This window comes from Podarcis raffonei, chromosome 8, assembly GCF_027172205.1.
Source record: "Podarcis raffonei isolate rPodRaf1 chromosome 8, rPodRaf1.pri, whole genome shotgun sequence".
In the NCBI taxonomy this organism is placed as follows: Eukaryota; Metazoa; Chordata; class Lepidosauria; order Squamata; family Lacertidae; genus Podarcis; species Podarcis raffonei.
This window is the reverse complement of record NC_070609.1, coordinates 64056120-64083485: the sequence shown is the minus strand read 5'-3', so window position 1 is coordinate 64083485 and position 27366 is coordinate 64056120. Positions and strand designations below refer to the sequence as shown.

At 47.5% G+C, this 27366-nt stretch overlaps 1 protein-coding gene across 8 annotated transcripts in view; it reads left to right on the top strand.

Moving 5' to 3' along the window:
* NPHP4 (nephrocystin 4) overlaps positions 1-27366 on the top strand; it is a 102099-nt gene that overhangs the window by 3912 nt on the left and 70821 nt on the right. For 6 of the 8 annotated variants that reach the window (XM_053400416.1, XM_053400411.1, XM_053400413.1 and 3 more), the window contains exons 2-6: positions 1404-1594; positions 7580-7732; positions 21703-21875; positions 22429-22493; positions 24378-24527. In XM_053400416.1, the coding sequence (XP_053256391.1) occupies positions 1457-1594; positions 7580-7732; positions 21703-21875; positions 22429-22493; positions 24378-24527 (679 nt within the window). In that variant the 5' untranslated portion in view covers positions 1404-1456. The remainder of the gene's footprint in view (positions 1-1403; positions 1595-7579; positions 7733-21702; positions 21876-22428; positions 22494-24377; positions 24528-27366) is intronic. The other 2 variants (XM_053400412.1, XM_053400417.1) reach the window with 2 other exon arrangements.

The following is a 27366-nucleotide window of genomic DNA, read 5'->3' as shown; positions in this document are numbered from 1 at the left end:
CCCGGTGGCAGGTCAGCTGCCTGCCCTTGAATGACTTATCTGGCTTCGTCTCCAGGCAGGGCTAATTTGGCAGTGAGTCATCCTTAGACTCCTCAGCTGGAAAGCGAGAGGATTTCTGGATGCCCTAGCCCTGCATTTGCCCAGCAAGCCTGTGTTTTTCACTGATACTGCTCTGTTTATACACGCACCCACCTCCTTCCTGGTAAAATCTTCCTATACATTGTGTGAAACCAGGTCGCAATATTTATTTTAGATTACCCCCTTCCCCCTCCTTTTTTTACTGCCCTTTACAATACAAAATTCCCAGGGTTGTCAATGTAAAAAGAAAATGCACAAACAGTTATGATACATATAGAATTCTGTTTACAAATGACAGTGATGGAGTTGGAAATCATGTTCCTGGGTGCTGCTGCATGTATGTTTTTCATATATTTCTTACCAAGTTTTAATAGCAACAGACATGCTTCAGGAAAAACAAACCAACAGAAGAAGTAGTACAGTATAGGTTGTCACAACTGCTAATAAAGAAGTATAGGATTCAGCTCTGCGATTTACCTAGTCAGTAAAAAAAATACCGAGAGGAAAAGAATGTGTGGTCTACAATAAGAAAGTGTTCCATGGTCTAAAGGAAAACAACATCCCACCCCCAAACCCCCAAAGGATAAAAAATAACCTTTGGCTGTTCGAAATCCAGACACTTGCATAGATTTGTGGAACCTAATTCTTCTGAGCCACTTTATTAGTATGTAAAATAGAATTAGACATTTGTTTTAGATAAGGGGGGTTAACTCCAACCCCTTTACATTTAGTAAACTGCTACAGTAGGAAGAAAGATTTGGCCTATATTCCTGAAGTGCAAGGGGAGCACAATTCCCTACTCCACACGCAAACACCCCTGTAGTCTGAAGTGATGGAGCAGCCTTTGCCAACCTGGTACTGTCTATTTTGGACTACAGCTGCCACCAGCCCCAGCTAGCATGTGAGAAACAGGATGCTGGACTAGATGGACCATTGGCGTGATCTGGCAGGCTCTTCTTATGTTCTGCCATGTTGGAATTACTCCTTCTGGAAACTGGAAGAAAATGCATAGGCAGGAATTGTGGAGCGTGGGCTCCTATGCACGGCCATCTCTGTCGGTAGTGAGGCAGCTGCTTCAAGCGGCAAATGTCAAGAGGCAGGGAACAGTGGTGAGGTAAGTATTACCTTCAGGCAAGAGTTTGTAAACCGGAAGGTTTCAGGTTGTTGCTGTGTGGACTAGCAAAAGCTTTGAAGGGGCTAGTTACTTATGTGGACCTTGCCAAATGCACCTTCATAGCACAGGAAGACACATGTGTAATGGGAGGGTGGACCCAAAACGTTTCTTGAGTCAGATTCCCTTTTTGTTTTTTGTTTCCCTTTGAAAGGCAGAAGTCTCTGTAGCTGAGGTGAAAACGGTGCCAGCATTTCAGGCAGCAGGATGGGGGAGTGGCAAAGGATCTTTGTACAAAACTTGACGGTCCCTCCACACAACCAGAGGAGACGGCACTCTCCACCCAGGGATTCAACGGCGTTTCAGTTCATCCTGAAGTCTGTGGAGGGAGATGCATTGAAGCTGGTAAGATACGCCTCCCCTTGAAGACCAGCGTTGTTGTTTTTTAAAAGAAAAAGTATGTCTGTGCAGGGACATTTGGGGCATCGCCTCACAGCTGAGATTATTATTAAGATTATAATTATTATTTATTAAATTGTAAACTGCCTGTCATCCGAAATTCCTAGGGTTGTTCACAACAGAAAAATACAATATGAGAATACAAAATACATAATAAAACAAAAACAAACCCATAACCCCAGGGCTTTGATAGGCATGCCAGTCATATGAGCCAGAAAGTCCCCCACAGCTGCCTGGAAACCCATTAGATCTACCAGCCTCTGAGGGCAGACCATCCTAATAGATCCCCCACCTCTGCAGAGAGGAAGGTGCTGAAAACCTAAATCTCAACAGGAAGTGATCTAACCACAACAAGTTGCTGATGTCATTGAGATACCAATACAATAACATTTAGATGAAATGCTCATGGAGGACACCACCCCACCGAAGTGAATCTATGATTCTTCTACTGTCACAAAGATAATTCCCCACTAGTATCAGTGTCTATAAGTGGTAACCATCACCAACATCAAGTTGTTGGTGGGGAAAAAAGGTCTTTTTAAAAAAGGAGTTTGCAGTGTAGGCGATGACATCAGGGACTTGAACTGGGAACCTTAGGGTCTGTGGGTGGGGTCAGAACTATCTCAAGCATGTGTTCTGCCAGAGAAAGAAATAGATGTGCTCAGATAGCCAAACATCCTTCCGCTGCAGTTTATATTTTTAACTGGTGCTGCTGTTTGGTGTAATCATTTGTGTGCATGTGGGTGTATACATATGTGCTCACCAGTGGGGAGTTCTCGGCCCTTCCTGGGAATTTTTAGCAGCAGCAGGAGCAACAACAACAATGGCATCTGTCTGTCTCAGGATACAATGGACGAGTGTGCCTTCAGGGATAAAGTCAAACCATTGGAGAGTTACAGCGCCTGCTGTGGCTGTAGAGACCAATATGGGAGCAACATGTTTTATTGCAGGTGGCGCAGATGAAGGCGTCTGGTTTTACTGCTGCAGGTGCAGTCTATCTATTTCTATCTCTATCTCTATCTCTATCTCTATCTCTGTTGTTGTTGTTGTTTAGTCGTTTAGTCGTGTCCGACTCTTCGTGACCCCATGGACCAGAGCACGCCAGGCACCTCTGTCCTCCACTACCTCCCGCAGTTTGGTCAGACTCATGCTGGTAACCTCGAAAACACTATCCAACCATCTCGTCCTCTGTCGCCCCCTTCTCCTTGTGCCCTCCATCTTTCCCAGCATCAGTGTCTTCTCCAGGGAGTCTTCTCTTCTCATGAGGTGGCCAAAGTACTGGAGCCTCAGCTTCACGATCTGTCCTTCTAGTGAGCACTCAGGGCTGATTTCCTTAAGAATGGATGCGTTTGATCTTCTTGCAGTCCATGGGACTCTCAAGAGTCTCCTCCAGCACCAAAATTCAAAAGCATCAATTCTTCGGCGAATCTCTCTCTCTATGTCTATCTAATTTGGCATGAGACATTCTCAAACCTACCTACATTTTTAACTACATACCATAGAACCTACTTCCCCACCCTGTCACTGATTTCTCATTATAATGGCAGAATGTGATCTGGCCAGCTTGCCCTGTCTTTCTCATTTCCCATTCGTTACCCTGTCTGTCTGTCTCCAGAGTATGTGATGCTGCTGGTGCATCTCACTTAAAATAAGTAGGATTCACCTGCTAAAGCAAGCCTCTTTCATGTATAAGGGGGTGTGGGGTGGTAAGTGGGCAAGTTCAGCCCCTTCCGTACCACCTTGTGAAAGTATAAAGTGGTTGATTCAACTCCCATCTACCTTATCCAACCTGCAGGCAGAGACCTGAGAAGGTGAACCTGCCACTCTCTAGGCTGAAGTGTTCAGGGGTTTAAAGCCCTGTCCTGCTAAATAATGCAGAGCGACTAAATCTTTAATAGCACACTTGGTAAAGTCTCTCTGCTCTAATCCTGGCCTTGCTGATGGTATTGGAGACGAGGGGCAGCTGGGAGTTAAAATACCTTCTTTTGGATTGGGGGTCAACGCTGAATGTACATGGGCTGACCCAGGCCCTAAAGGGAGTCCCTGTGCTCATACCCTCCTCTGCCATGGTCCTGTTCCTTTTAAATCAAGGTGGGATGGAAAATTGCTCACTGATTATTTTGTAAGATAAAGAAACAATAAGCAAAAGAGATGCTGCATGTGTTTAATGCACATTTCATAGGGTTTCTGTCTCAAAACACTGCTGCTGGTCTTGGGACTGGAGTGGGTTGTTGGAAGCGCATGGCTTCAGGGCTCCAGTTTCTGCAGTGGCTGCCTCTTGCCATCCCGGCTCATTTCACAGTGGTGGAGATCAGGGAATGACAAAATCTGTCAGTTTTGGTTTCTGACAGTTTCTTGTTTTTCCAAACCTAAATTCAGGTCACCCACACTTGTGCATCACTTTGTGCCTTTTTAGTAAAAAAAAAGTTGCCACATTAAACTTCCTGCTTCCCTGGCTGTCTGAGGGTTCTGCTTTCCCCAGGGCAGCATGTATAAAACTAAACAATCAACGGCAAGTTACTTCCCTTTAACAGCACCTAAAAACCTGGCCAAGATGAGTTGTTCTTCTTGCTGTTATTATTTGTTATGCACCACCCTTTCCCTGCTGAGAGCATGAGACAGACAGGAATAAAAACACAGCATTAAAAACAGGAACAGAACCACGATGTAAAATACAAGGTACAGTAATAAACAACATTATGTTATGCAAATGGTGGCACTTCTCTTATGCTCTAAAGCAGTGGTTCCCAACTGATGGTCCACAGACCCCAGAGGGTCCACGTAACCCACCTGGGGGGGTCTGTGGTATGATTCACATAACAAAATCTACCATAAAGATATTAAAATTTTCTAAAGTAGGGAGTCTGTGACTTAGCTTTTGAAAAACCGGGTGTCTGCTGTACTTAGCTAATTGGGAACCTCTGCCCTCCTGGAACAAATAGGTGACTTGCTGCACCTTCTCTTAACTGTGAGAACTAGAAACATGATTTATAAATAAGACTCTGCTCCAGCTTAATCAGATTTCTTCACCAATAGCACACGTCTCCTGCCATGGCCAACCTTGTAAATATTTAAGATGGATGGGGTGGCTAATCTTTTTTATTTGGGGGGGGGCCTAAGGGCTATGGTCTGCTCCACAGCCCCCTGCCACCCGCCCCCCCCGAAGCAGACTTTGAGGATGCACGAGGGTGCTTTAGAGAGGAGGGGAGGAAAGTGAAGCCCCATTGCACAAGTAGAAGCCCAGGCTTATGCACAGACTGCTTTGCGTATAACCCATTGACTGTAATGTTATTTTTTAAATGAAAATAAAAAGTGTATTATTAGATGCCCACTTAAATTTGTATGAGAAAAGCAATCCGTGAATAATTTAAGCGGCGCTGAGTGCCATGTTCACACAGAGAGCTGCTGTGTGGGCTCTTGACCTTACCATCACCCAAGAGCGCTGCCTTAACTATGCAAATCTCTGTGTCAAGTTTTCAGGACGTGAGCCTGCTTTAAGCAGCTGCTGTGTAATGTGCTGGTGGCTAAGAATACCAGGGGCCAATTGCTTTCTATTTGACAGAGAGTGAGAACGTCGCCTTGTTTAAAAATCAGATGCAGTTAACTTTAATTACTTTCCCTTTGCTTCTGATACTGGCCAGCTGTTCCCTCTCTATCCTGCCCTCTCATATTACTGTAAGATATTTTTTAAAAAAATATTTAATCCTAACTTAGTTCCTATTCGACCACATTCAGCTCTCCCCCTTGCATGTGACTTCCCACACCCATGGCTGTCTTCTGCGCTATCTCATACTATATGGAGCCCTGTGCCCCTTGCAATTTATGTTCTTCTGTGTACTTTGCCAGTTTTGCTATAAACTCTTAACTCCCCACGGGGATATTGCAAAGGTGGGTTAGCATTTTTATATAAAACTTATACACCCAGTTCTCTTTAAAGTGGATAAGTATAAACATGCGTTAAGCTGCTATCCTATATTCGTTTACCTATATTTGTTTACCTGGTCAGACTAGGATGGGGAAGAATTGGAGGATTTACCTACTGACAGCCATGGGGAGCGGCCCAGCAGGTTATGACAGGTAGTGTCTGGGCTGTGTGAGATGGAGGAACAACCCAGAGGGAAAGCTACAGATGAGGACTCGGACCCAGGGGAGGGTCCCAGGGTTGTGTCACCCCAGTGCTCCACCCGAACCCCTTCCGTGTCACCCAGATGCTCTGTGCCCACTTCTCCACCAACTTCTGTGCCAGCCTTTTCCTCCACCCCTGGCACCGCTGGAGCTTGCCCCTCGTCCAGCCTTCCAGGAGACACCACCCATCTGGTCCTGAGCCGGTGGTGACACCTCCTACGTTACATAGGTTGTGAAGAGTCCAGCACTGGCACAGACAGCTTAGGCTCAGCCCATCAGAAGGTATTCCCATTTGCTTGCCAAGTCCAAAGAAATAACCTGCTTGCCACACTGAAGTGGTGCCTTCTACAGTGTTTATATCAGGACGTAAGGGGGCATGCCGTTTGTTGGATCAACGCTGTGCAAAACAGCCCTTGGGCCATTGGTCCTTGCTTTGCTTATGTACTACACTGATCTGAGCATTAAAAATTTTGGCAGAAAATTTAACCTGAGATTGATTTCTCTATACAGCGGGAACCAGGACATTACCTTGGAGTAAAGGTAAAAGGACCCCTGACCATTAGGTCCAGTTGCGGACGACTCTGGGGTTGCGGCGCTCATCTCGCTTTATTGGCCGAGGGAGCCGGCGTACAGCTTCCGGGTCATGTGGCCAGCATGACTAAGCCGCTTCTGTCGAACCAGAGCAGCGCACGGAAACGCCGCTTACCTTCCCGCCAGAGCGGGACCTATTTATCTACTTGCACTTTGACGTGCTTGCGAACTGCTAGGTTGGCAGGAGCTGGGGCCGAGCAACGGGAGCTCACCCCGTCACGGGGATTTGAACCACCGACCTTCTGATTGGCAAGCCCTAGGTTCTGTGGTTTAACCCACAGCGCCACCCGCGTCCCTTACCTTGGAGTAAGTTCTACCAAATTCAGTTCATCCTACCCTTCTGAGTAGGCACATCACATATACCAGTTAGTTTACGGCAGCCTTTTCTGGCCTGGGGCACGCCAAATATTTTGGATCACAACTCCCATCATCCCTGATATTTGACTGTAATAAATGGGGCTGGCGGGAGGACAGCAGGTTGGGGAAGAAGTAACTTTGCAGTGTTTTCCAAACTTGGGTCTCCAGCTGCTTTTGGACCACAATTCCCTTCATCCCTGACAGCTAGTCGTGCTAGCTAGGGATGACGGGAATTTAGTCCAAAACCAGCTGGAGACCCAAGTTTGGGAAACCCTGAGATTTGTTAAAACAGGTGCAAATAGTTCCCTTTCTCCTTAGGATAGGCCCATTAGCATGGATAGACCATGCTAATCAGCTCACTGCTACTGGCCTTGACAACTGTGTTCTGCCTCCATGGTCAGAGGCAGCACTGTAAGAACAGGATGCATGGATTGATGGGCCATTGGCCTGATCCAGGAGGCTCTTCTTAATTTTTTAACAGTTTGCTGCAAATTCCATTTGTAATCTGAGAACTTGTAGATGAACCCTGCATTCTGCATGTTGCTGGAAGGGCCACCTCCTCTGGACCCATGCCTTGAGAGAGGCAATGGAATTTCCTAGTGCTGCACTCTCCATGTTTAAGAACTTAATAAGAATCCTTGTCAACTAGACCAAAGACTTATCCAGCTCAGCTTCCCGTTTCCCTGGAAACCACAGGAAAGGAGGGTGCTCTTGTGCTCAGGTTCTGCTTGCAGGCATTCCATAACTGGCATCTGGTTGGCCACAGTGATAACAGGATATTGGTCTATATGGTCCACTGGCCCGATCCATTTGGTTCTTCTTACATTCTCATGGTTTGCTTTGGTCTACCACTGGCAGAGAGCGTTGGACGAAATGTCGGACGTGGAATTCCAGCTGCGCCTTTCCTTCTTTGATGTCACCTACCACCATTTCTTTGGGAAGACCTGGAGGAGTGCCACAAAGCCCCTTAAAGCTGGGCTGGGACATCCCCCTGCAGTGGTCTTCCACGAGGTAAGGAAGAGATGCTTTGAGTGATGTCTGAAATTGGGGTGTTGGGGGGCACAGGGTGGTGAAGTAGAATTGGCCCAAATCCACAGGGTGGTTAAAAAGCCTGTAGGCGACTCATTATTTCTGCAGTGGGGTGAGGAGTTCATGCTTATACCATAATAGACGTGATGCTAATTTGAGCTGTTTTTAAGGGCCTTCGACAGGATGGGTGGAAAGCTGGGATCAGGGAAAGCAGGGCAGGAAAATCCACCTCCATTGTACTTTCTGACAAGGTAACAGGACAGAGTTGAAGAACTGAGAGTCCTGATAGCCTGGTGAGGGCTCAGTAGTAGCTCACAGCTTTGCTGTTTCAAAAAAGTTGGCACCTCAGCCCCAAAGACGGGTTCAGTCTGTTCATATATAGGTCCTGCTGCTTTTGTCCATGTGATGGTGGTTCCACTGCATGTACAGAGGTTCCTGTTGATTTCTCAGGGACCTGTGGAAGTTTAGATGGCCAACGTGCCCCAGGATTTCAGCAAGGACTGTGTTACAGGTTGCAAACAATACTTTGCCAGTATCAATTATTAATAATCATAATGAACTAGAAAGATAGGTACGTGTCTGGGACGCGAGGTTAGGAATGGGTCTCCCGCTGTAAATCATGCAGGCACCTGCCATTGCAATATCTCCCCTTAACTGTAATTGTAATCTGGTGGGTGGTATTGATGTCACAGTGGAAAAAAAGTTCTTCCCTTACACTTTTATTAATAGCTTAATAAACATAATACATACCTCTCAGCTTCTTGGTTTCTGAAACTGGGACCAGCGATTCTCTGCCCCCTTAGTCTCCTCCTCCACCACGTTGGAATCGTACGATGTGGGGCCGGAAAGATCCTGGCACCTGGTTGCTTGAGGTGTTAAAAATTGTATGCTGGTCTCTTTTGCGACCTCTTGCAGCCTTTTTGTATGCTTTGTTCTCCTGAACTGCTCTGCCAGTGCATGTGTTGGCGGTATTGTCGGAATGCTCAAATGGAGAGGAAGGCGAACCCCTTTCCCACTAGGGATTGCATAAGTGAATTTTTCCCACATCTACTGCTTTAGGAAGCTGCTAGTGTCTTGATGAAGGCCGCAGCCCCTACTCCAGTCCCCAGCCTCATCTCAGACCTAGTTGCATGCCCGGCAACCAAGTAACATGAAGGCAAAGGGGGATTCTTATCAGACCTGGAACCCGGGTGTTTTCAGTGAATATAGGTGGAGGTCAGCAAAACGTTGGCTGGCCTTGCTAGCCAACCAGCAGTTTGTGGTTGCCAGGAACCTCACCCTGAAGTCAGCAGGAGGTCATGTGCAATCCCATAAGAATGTAAAAAGAGCCATTCTGGATCAGACCAATGGCTTGCCTAGTCCAGCATCTTTTGTCTGCAGGAGAGCTTCTCTTGCAAGTTCGAGAGGTCTGAGAAGCCCATTCTGCAGTAACTCGGAGCAGGGCTTTTAGTGTGCCTGCCCTTGTTCTGTGGAATATCATCCCTATTGTTGAGCTATGACAGGAACCCTGATCTGCACTTTCTGGAAACAACTAAAAAAACTCCAGATACTATAACCTTTCCTCACAGAGCAGTTGCTCCAGCCCATTGATTTAGGATGCCCCTTTATGTGCTTTTGCTTAGAAGGCTGGTGATCTCTTAGGAGTTGCATGAGGTTAGATGCTGGAGCCTGAATGATCACAGATACAGCAAGTTAGGATCCTACAATCCTGAGGCTTCATGCATCTGTGATTCTGTGGCCATGCCAGCCACAGGGGGCAGAGTGGTGTGATCTATTCCTCTCAGCAGCTCAAGTGGAGGGTGGGGCACACCCAGACTTGGCCAGGTCACAGCCTTGGACCCTGCCGGAGTCCCTGAGCTCATGCTTCTTCCCTGGTAGTTTATGTATTTATTGCATTTCTATCACACCTTTTTCTCCAAGGAGCTCAAGGTGGTGTACATGGTTCTCCCTCCTCATTTAATCCCTACAACCTACCTGTATCAATAACTTCTTAATGTTTGATGTTTGCTATGTTTTTATTATGTTGAAAGTCAGCCAGAGTGGCTGGGACAGCCCAGTCAGATGGGCAGAGTATAATAGTAATAGTAGTAGTAGTAGTAGTAATAATAATAATAATAATTAATAATGATAATGATAATGATAATAATAATAATAATAATAATAATAATAATAATTAATAATAACCTTTGAGGTAGGTTAGGATGAGAGCCAGTGACTGTCCCAAAGTCACCCAGTTCCATTCATGGCCGAATGGAAATCTGAACCGTGGTCTCCTATGTCCTATTCCCAAAACACTACCCACTACACCATGCTGTCTTTCCCCCACCCCCATATTATAGGTCTCTCAATATTCTCCTGGATGCCCTGCCTTTCTTCTTTCCCCATTTCTAGTAACGTTAGCTGTAAAATTATACTCTTTCCCTGCTCCTCTCGGGAATGAAGGGTTTGAACAGAACTGGGATTTCTCTTGAGTGTAACTTGGTGGAATTCTCTCCTGCAAGAGGTAGTGATGGCTACACACTTTGATGGCTTTAAAAGAGGGTTAGACAAATTCCCTGAGTTACCCTGGACATAAGTTGTTCAGGGCTTTGTAAATGAACTTGACTCAGTATTGTGCCTCCATTCTGTCTGTCTGCTCTACCCTCACCCCCCCAGTCTAGTAAATGATGGAAGAGATTATAAAAAAAGTAAAAAGTAAAAATTATCACTACTTGTCATGCTTAAGATCAGGCAGCAGATGGTGCTCTTGCTCCAGGAATGACGCAAGGTCAGCAAGCATATCCAGCCAATTCAGGGATGGTAGGAGCAGCTGAGGGTGACGGGGTGTCCCTCCCCAGTAACTTTATTCTGTGTTGTCTTAAACTTGGCACCACTAGACCTTGCTCTGAGTAGCCCTGCGTCTTCCCTCCCTCCCCGATGATCCCATTAAGTGGATTGCCTTTCTTTCTTTAAATGCATTGTTGCGTTTCAGTATTGGTAAAGCACAATTCCTGGGAACTTTAGGATTACGGTGCATTTTACCATTTCTCTCTCTTCTCCAGTAGCGAATGGATGCAGTGGGCCAATCAGGTGTTCAATAAGCTCATCACATTTGATATAGAAAAAATAGGGGGGGTTGACTTTTGCTGCCCAACTCCTCAAGGGACTGAGTCCTCTCTAAGTTCATGATCAGTCAGAGATGAATGGATGGAGGCAGGATGCAGTGAAAGCAAGGCAGATCTTTATTTTTCTGTTGCAACAGAGTCCACCCCCCCTTGCAAAGAGGCAAGAGAGACCCAGAACCGAGAAGAAACATCTCTTTTAAGGGTTTGCATTTTAGCGTGGAGAAGAAGCACATCCCTGCTACAAACAGTCAGAAATTACATCACGCACAAGGTGGGGTTACTGTGGCTCAGGCAGGCCAAGGTGTGATATTCCTTAGGATTTAGCAAGTTTTGCATAGTTCCAGACACAGTTTACACAAAACATTAGCATTTGATAAGACAATCAGGATACCGTCAGAGATCCCTCAATGCAGAGTATCTGGGCAAACAATGACAATTAATACCAAGGAGGTTCATAGATATAGGAGAGGAATCCCTTCAGGAACTTCCCCACTGAGGTCCAGCTCCGAGGGCCTTCTAGCAGTTCCCTCACTGCGAAGAGTGAAGTTACAGGGAACCAGGCAGAGGGCCTTCTCGGTAGTGGCGCCCGCCCTGTGGAACACCCTCCCATCAGATGTCAAGGAAATAAACAACTATCTGACTTTTAGAAGACATATGAAGGCAGCCCTGTTTAGGGAAATTTTTAATGACAGATGTTTTAATGTATTTTTAATATTTTGTTGGAATTTGCTCAGAGTGGCTGGGGAAACCCAGCCAGATGGGTGGGGTATAAATAACAATAACAATAACAATAAGCTCTCCAGACCACTCAGCCAATTTTGATCCAAAACTAGAATTATGGCAAAGAGTGTCTCTAAGCAGAAAAACCATGTGATTAGTTGGGGTCCTGGAAAGTCAGACCTGCTAGGAAAGCTCTTGGACTGTTGTTTTAAGGCCTCCCCAGCACAGCCACTATGGCAGATATGGGAGGAGCCAGGACTGCTTCAGAAACAGCCTTATGTGGCAGCATTCACCTGTCAGAATCATGCATTGTTTCCGAGCATGCAAAGAGACGCTTCCCTGAAGGCCAGAGAAGCAACAGCGAGCGCTTCTTACTTTAAGGACCGTTTTTGTTTCTTTAGTAATATAAACAAACAACAGTTTTCAACCTGAGGATCTTCCAGTCTCCATTTTGGCTGGTGGGGAGTCAACAAAGGGAGGGGAGAAGCAAGGAGCAACAAGTGTCAGGATGAGGGCAGCAGTGGAAGGAGGAAGAGGTGATGAGGGCGGATCAAGGACAAATGCAGGCTGGCCTCTGTGGGCTTCTCTTTGGGCGGGAATGAATTATGCTGGAATTGCAATTCAGCATTTTTGTTCTTTCAGTCAAGGGTGGTATCATGCCCAGTGAGATCCACGTCTTACTTGTTGCATTTGCAGTCTTATGATTGAATTGAAAACCACTTTCCTGCCATTCCCATTCTTAATCATACAGAGGTGGCCGCTAACGCTTTCAGCAATGCCAGCGTGACCTCACAGGGGGGCGAGGGCATGCCACTTGTGGCTCTGAGACCCTTGCTTCCAGGACAGATTTCCCTGCTAGTCTGAGCAACTCGGACACCTGCTTCAGCTGGCTACCAGGTTCCTTTGCCTTTGCCTCACATTCTCCATCCTTCTGCCATTTGAAGAGGCTCAAGACCTTCTTGCGACCCTTCTTTCCCACAATAATGGCAGTGCAATCCAAAGGAGCCGGTAAAATTGTTCTGCTAAACACTATCAACAGCAACAGAAAAATCCAGGTTTGGTTTTTTTGTTCTTGTATTGAGGGTATTCCAGGGATTGGAATGCAGCACATGTTAATGGTTTAGAAAGTTGTTTATTCCGTCACAGAGAATAACTGTCAAATCCTGATAAGCCGCTCCAAAGAGGGCAGGAGAACATCGTCTCATCTGTCACAAACACGGTTCCTGCGTGGATAATTTGCTGAGCCCCGTTTGCCACTCTCCCCCAGCCGTTCCGTTCCGGCTAATGAACAGCTTCATATCACTGTGATTATTCAATTATTATTTCCCCCTGATGATAATGGGGGAGCACTTGTGTGGAGAGGTTTGCCAAGGTGCCATTGCAAATAATTACATTTCCCTCGTTTACCTTCCTGGGAAGCTGCTTTCAAACCTTTCAGAGAGAGCTGCCTGTGCAGGGGAACCGTCTCTTAATGCTTGTCTTCCTAATGGCAAACAGAGAGAGTTGTCCAAGTTCCTGGATGCCCAGCGGATTCCCCCTGTCGACAATTAGGCATGTGAAATATGCTGCATGCAAGTAATCCTGCTTCCATTACATAAAGCTAGGCAAGCACATAATAAGTAAAAAAAAAATGTTTATTTGGATTTAATCGTGCGTTCTGTGCTGTGGATCCTGGTGGATGCAAGGTTTTAAAGAACTCACATGTTGTTCCCAGGCTATACAAAGTCCAAGCCAAAGAAGGCTCATTTCTATGATGCCTGTGGAAGAACCTCAAATGATATCCAAGTACAACAGCCCTCTCCCCTCCTGTGGTTTCCAGCAGCGGGTATTCAGAAACATTACTTCCTCCAACTGTGAAGGCAGAGCATAGCCTTCTGGCGGTTCCCTCGCTGCGAGAAGCCAAGTTAAAGAGAACCAGGCAGAGGGCCTTCTCGGTAGTGGCCCTCCCACCAGATGTCAAAGAGAGAAATAACTACCAAACTTTTAGAAGACATCTGAAGGCAGCCCTGTTTAGGGAAGCTTTTATTGTTTAATAGGTTATTGTATTTTAGTGTTTTGTTGGAAGCTGCCCAGAGTGGCTGGGATGAATAAATAACAACAACAACAACCATCATCATCATCATCATCATCATCATCATCATGGCCAGTAGCCATTGATACTCCTATCTCCATGAATTTGTGCAATCCTCTTTTAAAGCCATCCAAGAGAATTGTGATGCCCACAGAGACCAGTATGTGTGCCCTTCCTTGTCCTACTCTGTCCTACTCCAGTGAGGGGACACCACTGCAAAGTTCCCAATCCCTATAAGTACAATTCCACATGAGCAGGGCTTTTTAACTGTTCCCTGTCATGGCCCTCATGAAGATGCCCCACCTTGAGGCTGCAATTTGTGGAAGGAAGGCAGGCCTGATTTTGGCTGAAACCATGGAAGTGGGTGAGGAACAGTGGCCCTTTCTTCTTCAACCACCCAGTTAATGTCAAATGCAACAAGACATTTAACGTAGCCCGTATTGCATTCTCCTTCGGGAGGGAGCTCTGCCAATTTCTCTCCCAAATCTTCACCCCGGTGTAACCCTGGTGGCTTTGACCAGCCATTGTGGTAGCCCCATTCAGGAAAGGAGGCATAAGACTAGGAAAACCAATATTGGCACTTCTGGAGACAGCAATAGGCTTAGCGACGCAACGGATACCCACTTTGAGAGAGGTACCCAATTCTTCAGGAACCTGCACATAACTCTGCCTTGCCGGTCCGCTTGTCAACGGTTGCTGACAATTTTTTCCATCATTTTGCAATAAAAGATAATAGAATAACGATTTATTTCTGCGGACTGATGCTTTAATGCCTCCCTCCGTTATCCTTCCCTGACAGTCTGTGATTACAGCAAATGTTTTGCCTGTGACACTTGGATAATGACTCTCTAATAGAAGGATTAACCTGCTCTTCAATCACACGCCTGCCAGGGATTGCACCCAGACTTTCCAAGTCATGCTGGTCTAAGGAGAGGCTGCTGGACAAGGTTTGGGAGTGGTCCAGAAGTGATTCCCTTTGACGGGAACTGGCACAGGCTAAATGCCTTTGAGGATCATACCCTTAGTAAGCGCTGCTGCTTTTTGGAACCTTGAGATTGTGCAAATGTGCCAAGATAATCTTAGGGTTTCTAATCTCCAAATGGAGAACTACTTAGCCCTTAGCCCACGTGACCTTAGAAATTGGATTTTTGATCAGGAGGGCAACCAAGACAGAGCATGCATGATTGCTGCCCGTTACTCTACTTGGTACCCCCAAATTAAGACCAATCACTCAAGGCCCCATTACCTTGAGACTCTGGCCTTCGCACAACTACACAGGGCCTTTGTACAACTAAAATTTCAACAGATGCCCTCGGCATATTTGGAGGGGAGATACCGGGGAATTCTCCATATGGATCGCAAATTTATACATGGATGCAATCAGGTAGAGGACATCACACACTACCTGCTGATTTGCCCCCCGTATACAACACCCAGAGGAAAATTTATATCGCCAATTGGCTTCCAGGTCGATCCATACAGGAAGTGACAGCTGAACAGATAAACATCGGTACATTATCCACCAGGTAGCCACATTTGCGCTGGCAGCCAAGAAGCTCCATTCCAGCTATGTGAATGCTCTCCAGTCTTAATGTTGTAAATTTCTTGTTATGTTGTAAACTACTACGAGGTTACGTTATATGATTTTAGATTAAATTTCATTTTATTCTCTGTCGTCTATTGTAAAGGCCTTTGGCTATATGCAATAAAATGGATTGATTCCTGTCAGGGAACTGCCATCTGAGACTAAGGAGGTGAAAGGGCTCATGGAGGGTGAGAGAGACCATTCAGCGGAGGAGGGGACCAGCAGGGGGAGAAGTGGAGTTCCAAGGGAAAGTGAGTCGGAGGGAGGGCTCAGAGACACTTCAAGCGGGAGCAGCGGGGAGATTTCAGGACCTCCTGTAGGGACACCCACTCCTCGGCGGAAACTGTCACGCCGAGAGTCCAGAAGACGCGTTTCCGTTAAGGAGCTTTTATGCTGGAAGAAGTTCCGTAAACGCCCACTGTCCGATTCAACGAGCGATTGATGGAGTCATGTTTAAGGAGCTCCATCACAGACAGAGGTTTGGGGACTTAGCCAAACTCTGAGGGATTAGGATTTTACGCACAAGCAGCTCATCACCCCATCACAGCAAGCGGACAGTCCCTGAAAGCAGCTTGTGCAGAGAGGCATCATGAGTAACCCAGCCGGAGCCGGAGGAGCAGCAGGAGCTGGAGAGGGTCCAAGCCTGGAAGAAAGGTACAGAGTGTTGGAACTCCAGCTAGCAATGCAAACGGCGAGGCTAGAAGAAAGGAGGGCGCAGGATGCAGAAAAGGCAAAAGGCGCTACACTAGCAAGAAAGATGCCAGGAATGGTGCAGAAGTTTGGGGGGGACCCCAGGAACTAACAAGCCTTTAGGACAGAGATGCAGTATGCTCTTGAACTGCAGTTTAATGACTTTCCCGACGAGGCATCGAGAGTGGCGTTTGTGATTGGCCATCTCGAAGGAGGGGCGAGAGACTGGGTCAGACCCCTGATGGCAGGGAATAGTGACATGCTGAAGGACGCGAGGAAGTTTTTTCGCGCCATGGATTTGATGTTTTCCAGCGAGATTGAACAGGGGCTGGTGCGCAGACAATTGATGGCGTGCAAACAGGGGAGCCGATCGGTTCGTGAGTACTGGACTGAGTTTACAATGTTGATACATAGATTGGGGTGGGACCTTTCGGCGGAACCCATTCAAATGCTCTTTGAAGAGGGGCTTTCTTCGGCGGTGAAAGATGAACTTTCCCGGGCGCCCAGGGCGGAGTCTATGGACCAGCTGACCAAATCAGCGCTGACCATTGGAGCACGCCAGGAGGCAAGAGCCTTGGAGAAGCGGGAGGGGAAAGGAGAGCGTTGGAGGGATTTCCGCATTCCAGAGATTCCAGAACCAAGTTTCCCGCCAGGAGAGCCGATGGAAGTTGGAACAGCGCGCGCGCGCGCAGTTTCAAATCCCAGTGAAGGGAGGAAGAAGGAGGGAAAGAGCGCCAAGAAATGTTATCTCTGCCAGCAGCCAGGTCACTTTGCCAGAGTCTGCCCGCAAAGAAAGGAATGGCAAGGGATGGCTGGAGCTGTTGGGGGGAAGGAGGAGGAAGTCCAGGAGCCAGTAAAAGCCAACGCCTGTCTGCCTCTGTCAGGGCACTGCAGACAGGCCAAGGAGCAGTAAAAGTGCCCACTCCGGAACCTCCAAGACCAGCCCTAGTAATAGAGGTGTTGCTAGAGCTGGCAAACGGATACCCACTAAAGACTAAGGCGCTGCTGGACTCAGGCAGCTCCTGTAATTTTATGAGCAAGGAGTTTGCAGCTGAACACCAGATACAGACACTCCCTTTAAGCAACCCCCTGCAGGTCACCACGATCGATGGGAGGGAGCTGCTGGGAGGAGAAGTCAGCCTACAAACCGTCCCAATGGTTATGAGGGTGGCCAGGCACACTGAGAGGATAGCGTTCAATGTAGCCACCCTGGGAGGGGCTCCAGTCATTTTGGGAATGAGCTGGCTAGCGTTGCATGACCCGCTAGTGGGCTGGCATCAGAGAGTGGTCTCCTTTGGGTCAGCACATTGTCTGGAACACTGCAGAGAGGGAAAGGTGCCAGAAGGGGCAAAAGCCTCTCTAGCAGGGACGGAAGTGGCGGACAAAGGGAAGGTGCCCAAACAATACGCTGACCTGAGCAAGGTCTTCAGTGAAAGGGAAGCAGATAAATTACCACCGCACAGAGACTTTGACTGCCAAATTAATCTGGTCCCTGGGGCCCAGCTCCCCGTGGGCAAGCTGTACGCCATGTCAGACAGGGAAATGCAGGAGTTAAGGGAGTTTATTGATAAAAACCTGAAGAGGGGCTTCATCAGAGAGTCCAGAGCGGTGGGGGGGAGCCCAGTGTTTTTTGTGGACAAAAAAAACACGGATAAACCGAGATTGGTCGTGGACTACCGGGCCCTAAATGCCGTTTCAGAACCAGTGACTTTCCCCATGCCCAGGATTGATGACATTTTGACCAGGGTGAGGAAGGGAAAGATATTCACGAAACTGGACCTGAGAGGAGCATACAACCTGATACGAATAAAGAAGGGGGATGAATGGAAAACCACCATGTTCACCCCTTTGGGGGCGTTTGAATATCTCGTTATGCCATTCGGATTACAATCAGGCTCCGCCTGTTTTCAATCGCTCATGAACCACGTACTGGGACCTTTGCTCTACAAGAATTGCGTGGCCTTCCTCGATGACGTGCTGATATATTCAGAGAATGAGGAGCAGCATGTAAAGGATGTCAGGGAAGTGCTGAGCCAGCTGCAAGCAAACCAGTTGTGGGTGAAATTGGAGAAGTGTCAGTTCCACACCAAGGAGGTGGAATTCCTGGGGTACCGCTTATCAGACAAGGGATTAGCCATGGATCCAGGGAAGGTCCAGGCGGTGCTGGAATGGAAGACACCGAAAACGAAAAAAGATGTGCAAAGGTTCTTAGGGTTTGGGAACTTTTACCGTAAATTCATCAAGAACTTTGCCCACTTAACGGCTCCCATCACGGACTGTCTAAGCAGCAAGAAGAAATTCGTTTGGACGGCGGAGGCGGAGCATGCTTTTGAGGAATTGAAAAGGGCATTCGCTTCGGAAGAACAGCTCCTGCATGTGGATTTACAAAAACCCATGAGAGTGGAAACTGATGCCTCAGACCGGGCGGTGGGGGCGGTGCTGCTTCAGCCAGGGAGCAATAAGTCGGAATGGAGACCGTGTGCCTTCTTTTCGCGTAAGCTGAACAAATCCGAGAGGAACTACACGGTATATGACCGAGAACTACTCGCCATTCACGAAGCGTTCCGGAGATGGAGACACTTACTAATTGGCGCACAACACAAGGTGCAAGTGTGTACGGACCACAAGAATTTGGAGTATTGGAGAACGGCACGGGTGCTCAACCAACGACAAGTGAGATGGGCCCAGGAGTTCTCCAAATTCCATTTTGAAATTTGCTATGTGCCAGGTCCAGAAAACACCAGAGCGGACGCTCTCTCTCGCAAACCTGAATATTTGGAGGGGGAGGGAGCGCCGGAAGAGAGACATATTATCCCAGAGGACCACTGGGTGTGTGGTGCGGCCTGGGTGGGGCAAAGAGAACTGGTAGAGGGAACGGTAAATGATGAGTACGCCCAGGACAAGCTCAGAGGTCTAAGGAGAGAGGGAGAAGACCCCGGGGGTTTTGAAGAAAGAAACGGGGCATTGTATTACAGAGGGGCGCTATATATACCCGAAGGGGAATTGAGGGGGAGAGTACTCAAACAGCTGCACGACAATCCCACAGCGGGGCATTTTGGGCAACACAAGACCATGTGGTTGGTGACCAGGGAGTTTTGGTGGCCCAAGGTGAGGGAGGATGTACGGGAGTATGTGAGAAGGTGTGACCAATGCCAGAGAGCCAAAGGAGAAAGGCGGGCACCAGCGGGGTTATTAGAACCGTTACCCACACCAGAACGACCGTGGGAGGCGGTGTCGATAGATTTTATGACTGATCTGCCCAAATCCCAGGGGAAAACTGCCATACTAGTCGTAGTAGACCTGTTAACTAAGATGGGTCACTTTGTAGCTTGCTCACATGCAGTCACGGCGGAAGAAACAGCGAAATTGTTTGTAGAACATATTTTCAGACTGCATGGCGCCCCCTTGAGGGTGGTTTCCGACAGAGGGAAACAGTTCACGTCCAGATTCTGGAGGAAACTTATGAGCTTATTGCACGTAGAGGTCAACTTTTCGACTGCCAGGCACCCTGAGACCAATGGGCAGGCGGAGAGAGCAAACGGTATTCTCCAACAATACCTGAGGTGTTATGTCAATGACAGAGAGAACGATTGGGTCGAAAAGTTGGCACTAGCGGAATTTGCTTACAATAATGCTGAGAATGTGTCCACCAGGATGAGCCCCTTTTTGGCTAATTATGGGTGCCACCCCAGGGCGTTTCCAGGGGAAGGAGGGGAAAGATGGAGTGTTCCGGCCGCGGAACTTTTTGTAGAAGAAATGGAAGCGATCCATCGTCAACTCCAACTCAACTTAGAAAGGGCCAAGGAAGAATATAAGAGGCAGGCAGACAAGAGCAGAAGGGAAGGTGAAACAATTAGGGTGGGGAGTCGGGTCTGGCTATCAACCCAAGGGTTGCCGTTCAAGGGGGGTTGCAAGAAATTGAGACCCAAAAGATTGGGACCATTTGAGGTCATCCAACAGGTCAACCCAGTGGCGTTCAGACTCCGGTTACCGAACCACATGAAACTGCACCCAGTATTCCACAGGTCATTACTGTCACCATACAGGGGGGAAGGTGAAGGGGTATCCACACGGGGGCCAGCCATAGAAGAAAGGGAAAGCCGCAACCATGTGGCGGAAATCATCGACTCCAGGTGGAAGGGTAATCAGGTGGAGTATTTGGTCGCGTGGGAAGGGGAACCGGAGTCGGAAAACACCTGGGTGAAGGCAGAGGAGGTCCGTGACGAGATCTTGATCGAAACGTTCCACCAAAGGTTCCCCAGGAAACCTCAGCCAGTAGCGAGGTTTCGGAGGGAGTACTTTGGCACCACCGACGATGAGGAGGAACTGGAGGGATTCAGGGAATCGGAGTTGGAAGGAGGAACAGACTCCGATGAGGAGGAGTACTTGGAAACCGGAGACAGCAAAAGGTGGAGGGAAGTGTTCGAAACTTCGGAAGATGAGGGAGGTTCCTTCAGGGGTTTTGCTCCCTCGCCTCCCGCAGAGGAGGGGAGGGAAGGGGGTGAAGGGGGCCCTGGAGGGGAGGTGGATGTCAGGGAACTGCCATCTGAGACTAAGGAGGTGAAAGGGCTCATGGAGGGTGAGAGAGACCATTCAGCGGAGGAGGGGACCAGCAGGGGGAGAAGTGGAGTTCCAAGGGAAAGTGAGTCGGAGGGAGGGCTCAGAGACACTTCAAGCGGGAGCAGCGGGGAGATTTCAGGACCTCCTGTAGGGACACCCACTCCTCGGCGGAAACTGTCACGCCGAGAGTCCAGAAGACGCGTTTCCGTTAAGGAGCTTTTATGCTGGAAGAAGTTCCGTAAACGCCCACTGTCCGATTCAACGAGCGATTGATGGAGTCATGTTTAAGGAGCTCCATCACAGACAGAGGTTTGGGGACTTAGCCAAACTCTGAGGGATTAGGATTTTACGCACAAGCAGCTCATCACCCCATCACAATTCCCTTTCAACGGGGGTCAAGGCTGGCCCACCCATTAGCCTTGGTGAGGCAGTTGCCTCGGGTGGCAGGCTAGGGATGACTGGGAGGGACAACAGATCCAGCCTTCTCCAGGAGCATACTGCTCACTGCCTCCTGTGCTTGCTTCCCATGGCGGCTAATGTCACTTGCTGCTCTCCAGATTCTTTTTTTTCCAGCTCCACCCCCTTCACTGATTATAACTGATTTTATAATGAATTGATTTTAGAATGTTGTATTACTTTACTGTTGTTAGCCGCTCTGAGCCTGGCTTCGGCTGGGGAGGGTGGGATATAAATAAAAATTTATTCTTATCCTTATTATTATTATTCAGCATGCTGTGGCTTCTAGTTACCTCAGGCAGAGGTGGAGGCAGTGATGGGCGGGCTCCCCTGCCCTTTTCTGTTTCGCCTTAAGTGGCAAAATGGCTTGGGCTGGCCCTGCCGGGGTTGTTGGGTGTTCATTTTCACTCCCCCCCCCCCGGCTACTGCTAATGCCATGACTGATATGGACCCAGCGCTGTGGGTACCCGCTCTGGGCTGCCACGGAGGGCCAAGGACTGCATCCACATGAAAGTTGCAGAAAGTTGGAGTATGAAACCTGAGTGAGAGGTGGGGAAATCAAGATCTCCCAGGGTGGGAGACTAGGAGGTGAAAGGCTTGATTCAGCAGGCTCTTCTTCTATTCTTATGTACCATATTTGTGTCCTTGGAAGAAGTTCCAGATATACAGGCAGCAAGGGACCGCAGTTTGGAATCGGCTTTAGTTAGCTGTAAGCTGCTATGATAACCCAACTCATCTCCTCTCACCTCTTGCCCTCCCCTTCCAGACTGTTTATTTCCACACATCTTTGGATTATCCCAGCATCATTTTGGTGGTGGAGGTCGTAGCAACAGCCAGGAGGCGGGACGGGACCCCGCAGGAGATGTCGTGTGGTTTTGGGATCGTACATTTGTTTAACAGCAGATCTGAGCCAACAAACTTGAACTTGAAGGACAAAGGGTAAATGGATAAACTTTTGTAATAGCAGAGGCAGATTTCTGTGTCTTTAGGGCTGTTCACATAGTAAAGATTAGCTGGTTGTTAAGCCTAGAGCTGTGTTTGTGTAGACCTGGTTGGGGAACCTGCAGCCCTCCAAATGTTGTTGGACTTTTAACAACTGACCAGTGTGGCCAATGGTCAGGGATGATGGGAGTTGAAATCCCAACAACATTTGGAGGACTGAAGGTTAAAGAGAGTTTCTGGTTTTTATTTACTACAGTGGTACCTTGGGTTAAGAACTTAATTCATTCCAGAGGTCCATTCTTAACCTGAAACTGTTCTTAATCTGAAGCATCACTTTAGCTAATGAGGCCTCCTGCTGCCGCTGCGCTGCCACTGCGTGATTTCTGTTCTCATCCTGAAGCAAAGTTCTTAACCTGAGGTCCTATTTCTGGGTTAGCAGAAGCGTATGTAACCTGAAGCGTCTGTAACCCGAGGTACCACTGTACTCTGCACTAGGACAAAAGATGACACCAACCCTCTGTATCAAGTTCTGTCTCCTTTTTCTCCCCAGGCTCAGTTTGTATCATGGGACCCCACGAGCCCTCTTGCACCCACTTCTCCAAGAGCCAATAGAGAGTAAGTCATGAGGCATATCGCCATTTTCACATGCTAGACGGTGTATTCTTTGCATGTGTATTAAGGTGGATCCATAAAATTCTGAGGGAAAGCAGAACATGGACTCAGAGGGGAGGGGATGAATGAGCCCAAAGTACCCACCCACAAAAGAGTCTGCATGCTGTGTCTCTGTATGCTTCAGCAGTCTGGCTTGCCTCCTTCCAATCAGCCCTTCCATGGTAGGTCATTCTGTCTCATCTTTGCACTGAGTGTGACTGGAGCATACGGTCACTTCTGAGACAGATGCACTCTTTGCCCACTCTCAGAGACATCTATCTGCCTGTTGCATCTCAGCTTGAAGCACTGCTCTGGGATTGTGTTATTCTAAATACGTGACACACTCAAGCAAGCAAATCATGCACAAACCCAGGGCACGGTCTTGTTTACGACCAGCTAGCCCTTAACACACTCTAAAACTAAATCTCTTGGGAAGTAACAAGTAACATGCCTCTGATTTTAAATCAGATAAAGAGTGTGGTTCAGAAGTCTGGAAATGCCGATCCAAACTGCCTTTAGACGGACTGCTTCTAGGGAACTGTCAGATTTAATTTATTGTTTGTTTTCCATCTTACCTGCTGACCGATTCCTCCCTTATCCCACCCTAATTGTCTGCTCTGGTGCTGCAGCAACCATGTCAACCTTTTACAAGAGCCCAGCTGTTTCTGGACAGTCGCTCTGTGCAGCCCAGACATGAGCCAAATCCATTTGGGAGGGACAAAGGTCCTTGTTGGCGGCAGTTTTGCAGGAGGGCACAGTCTCATGCTGAATATTTTATGCAGATTGAATCCCTCCTTGAGGACAGTCCCCAGTTGATACATAGCAGCAAATGGGATGGGATGAGCTATTTAGATATGCTGCAATGGGTTTTCCTGCTGCAGATCTGGCTCCTGCCAGAGAGCAAGAACAACCTTGGAGTGAGGCAAGGTTGGCCATGCTGATGGGAAGGCAAGCTAAAAGGAGAACATGAGCAATACGGTGGCCTGCTTTGTGCCTAACACTAATCCACGGTTTATTTAGCCCAAGCTGAACCATGGTTTGTTTGAATGTCTGAACCCAGCCAAGCAGACTAACCTTGCATTGCTTTCTGGGAACAAACCACTGTGTGAAGGCATGGTTTGTCGAATTGCAGACCACTAACAGAACAACAACAAACAAACCTATGGTCAAGTAAAGCATCCTCAATAAACACACGAGAATTGCAGACCACAGCTTGTTTTAAGTGTGGTTAATGTAACATCCAAACTAAACAGCTTTGCTTAACCAAGCTTTGTTTGGCCGCCCCAGCCCAGGTGCTTTCTGGCTTACAGAGCCAAGAGAGGGAAGAGCAGCAGGAAAACAACAAAATTTGGAGAGTGAAGATGTGGGTTGTTTGTTCATCAGTGAGATGTTGGTCAAACTATGGTTAAAACAAACCATGACTTAGCACTTTGTGGGGACACAACCATTGTCTGCTAAGCCTGTGCTCCTGATTGAGTTCCAGCTCCCTTTAGAACAGTGCAAAAGAAAGAATTTTCGGTGTGATTTGTCAAGCGGGGGTGAGCAAAGACTCACCTCTTAAAAATCCCCCCTTACATATACCCTTACACACATACACAACACACATAAACAGGCTAAAGATCCAGAGATGTCCCCAATTGTACTTTGAGTACACCCCTCAGTATCAATGGCCTTGACTATTTCATTTCATTAATTTTAGTGAGTTTATTCTGAATAAACTTAGTTGAAAACAATCCATAGGAGTCCTGCTGTCTTCCTTTTCAGTGTGACTTATTTTCTTGGGCAAGGCAGGGCCCTTCTCGGTCTCACCAAATTAAGAAAAAAAGTTTCCTATTCTCCTTTCTTTAGTGAACAAGAACCTGATGGTGATTGACAGCTGTCATCTTCAATGCAGCTTGCAGCCACACCCACCCCTGGAGACTGTCTATCACCTCCTGCCAGAGAACACCCCTGTGTCTAGCTTGCAGAGAATCCCTGGCATGCTAGCAGCCCATGAAGGTATTGTGAAAGACACACTTTTCCTTTTTGCGGTGTGAAAGACTAGGAGCATAGGATGGAAGCTGCATTATACCAAGCCAGAGCATTGGTCCATCTTGCTCTGTACTGTCAACACTGGTTGGCAGCAGCAGTTCAGGGTTTTGGCACTGTGACTGCTCATCCTTTTGGCCTTCCTCTTGACCGTGCTAAAATTGTATACTTTCCTAGATTTGACCTGCCGAATTCCTCAAGTCAGAAAATGTGTGATGATTGGAAAACTTGCTGATAAATCACTTCAATAAATCAGGCTCTGTGTGGGGCTACCCTTTATGTTAGTCCAGAGGCTGCAGCTGGTGCAGAACACAGAGACTTAGGTTGCTTGAGTAGGCAAACTACTGCCAGCATATAGCACCCTACTTGCAGGATTTGCGGTGGCTACCAATCTGCTATCGTGCCAGGTTCAAGGTGCTGGCACTAACATGAAAGCCTCTGCAGTGATTGAGAGCAGGGCTTTTAGTGTGGCTGCCAGTGTCCTGTGGAATAGCATCCCTGTCGAGATGTGACAGGCACCCACTATCTTCAGTTTCCAGAAACAGTTGAAGGATTTCTGTTCTGATTGGCTTTACCACAAGTGTCCACCTGTTAGGGCTTTAGTCTTGTTTTGCAGTGGAGGGGAAACTTAACAGACTGTGCTCAGAACACAGGTAACTTTCAGCTTAGGACAGAGCTCCCTAAATGTGCATTCCCAAAAAGAACTGTGAAGGGGAAGTTCCCTGCTTTCTTGTGCTTGACTGGAGCCTTCTGTTCCTTTGTGGCATCGGCAGCTGTTATACCAATCCCTACCTATTTGCATGCCTAGCAATCAATGAACCTCCCACTCATTAAAAGGGCCAATGACTTCTATGCTTAGCCAAAGCAGTAGGTCAAGAATGTAGGTGGGCAAATGGAGGAGAGCAACATGCAACATACATCCTGTCCGGTTGCACATTTATGCGACTGTTTGGGAATTGGGAAATGGTTAAAGGTGAGGATCCGAAGGGATGGAGAGGGGAAGGGAGCAGGTTTCTGGGGTTTGTGTGTACCTGTATGCACACACTCTCTTTATCCGCAAACAAGCCAGGCCACACTCTGTCACATGGCTATTCCCAAAGCACCCAAATTAACATTCATCAGCTGTACTCGTACACCAGGATTTCCTGATTGTTGTCCGTGTTGGCTGTGCTCTGCATCATTTACAGAGCATACCATTATCATGGACAGCTAACAAAGTGACCTGTGTACAGGAAGGTCCTGTATATTGCAGACTTCCTGGGTGGTAGGAAGTGGTAGGGGAGGTGGAGTCAAGCCCTGCAACTAGACCTAGTCATGTTTTTTGTTGGTTGGTTGGTTAAAATGACTTGCAACCAAAAAGGTTCTCTGAGACCAGTGGCTAGTGTTGGGAGTTTAGACCAGAGACACTAGAGCCATGAAATGGAGGAGGTGAAAGATCCCAACTTGTTTGATCAGACCAGGGCAGAAGGACAGGTTTCACGGTACTTGTACCAGGCCAGGCTAGTCTACTAGAGGCTTCATGTGACCTGTCAGTTGTGGGAGGCAATGTTTTCCCTTGGTCTTTGTACCTGAAGGCCTGAACATGCAGCCTGTGGGAGCTCATTAGACTTGATTCTAGCCCCAGGTCATGAGATCCCTTGTTTGAGCCACAGAAGCCCAGAAATCAAAGCCCTTTCACTTTAATTGGATTTCAGTCTGGGATTTCAGAGGAAAGGGAGGCGGGGTGTCAAATTTCAAAGCTCTCCCTCAATGCACATTTTTGGATTGTGCTGAGCACCCCTTTGACTCCATCTTCATCCAAAAGTTGAAACTTGGGAATGGGGAACTTTTTAGGTAGGGGGCCCAGAAATTTCATTGCTTCCTTGGAAAGCTGTTGAGAGTCTAAAAGTGGGCATTCCAAAGTTCTATGTGGCAGACCCTATGTCATGGGGTCAGCAGACTTTTTCATCAGGGGGCAGGTCCACTGTCCCTCAGACCTTGTGGGGGCCCGGACTATATTTTGATTTTTTTTAAAAAAAAAAAACAAATTCCTATACCCCTCAAATAACCCAGAGATGTATTTTAAATAAAAGCACACATTCTACTCATGTAAAAACACCAGGGAGGCCCCACAAATAACCCAGAGATGCATTTTAAATAAAAGGACACATTCTACTCATGTAAACACGCTGATTCCCAGACTGTCCGCAGGCCGAATTTAGAAAGCGATTGGGCCGGATCTGGCCCCCAGGCCTTAGTTTGCCTACCCATGCCCTATGTTGAGGGCTTCATTATATACCTTTTGGCAAATGCTGAACATGCACTGATTTACCCTGGCTTTTCTGCACTTGAGATACATATGTTTTTAGGACCCGCCTTATTTCTGCAGTTCTAAGTCATTTGAAACTGCTTTTAATATTTATTCATTTATATTTCTTTATTAAATTTATTGGTCGCTTTTTCTTACCAAGGTAACTCAAAACAACTTACAATATATAAACAAGCACATGCATTAAAAGGAAAAAACAAAAACAAACTGAAAGACAAACCTATTTTTAAAAGGCAGGATTAAAACATCTCACCTACTCAAGGAGGCCCAAGGCCTGATGGAAAAGAAATGTTTGTGTAATGATGGTGTCAGGTGAGCCTCCCCGTGGAGAATGTTCCACAAGTGGGGAGCCACCACTGAAAAGGCCATGTTCTCATACGGCTACTCTCCAGACCTGCCAAGGAGGATCCACACGAAGAAGGGTCTCAGATAACAATTGAAGGGTCTGGGTCAGTTCATGTGGAGAGAAGAGGTCTCTGAGGTGTTGAGGTCGTTAGCTGC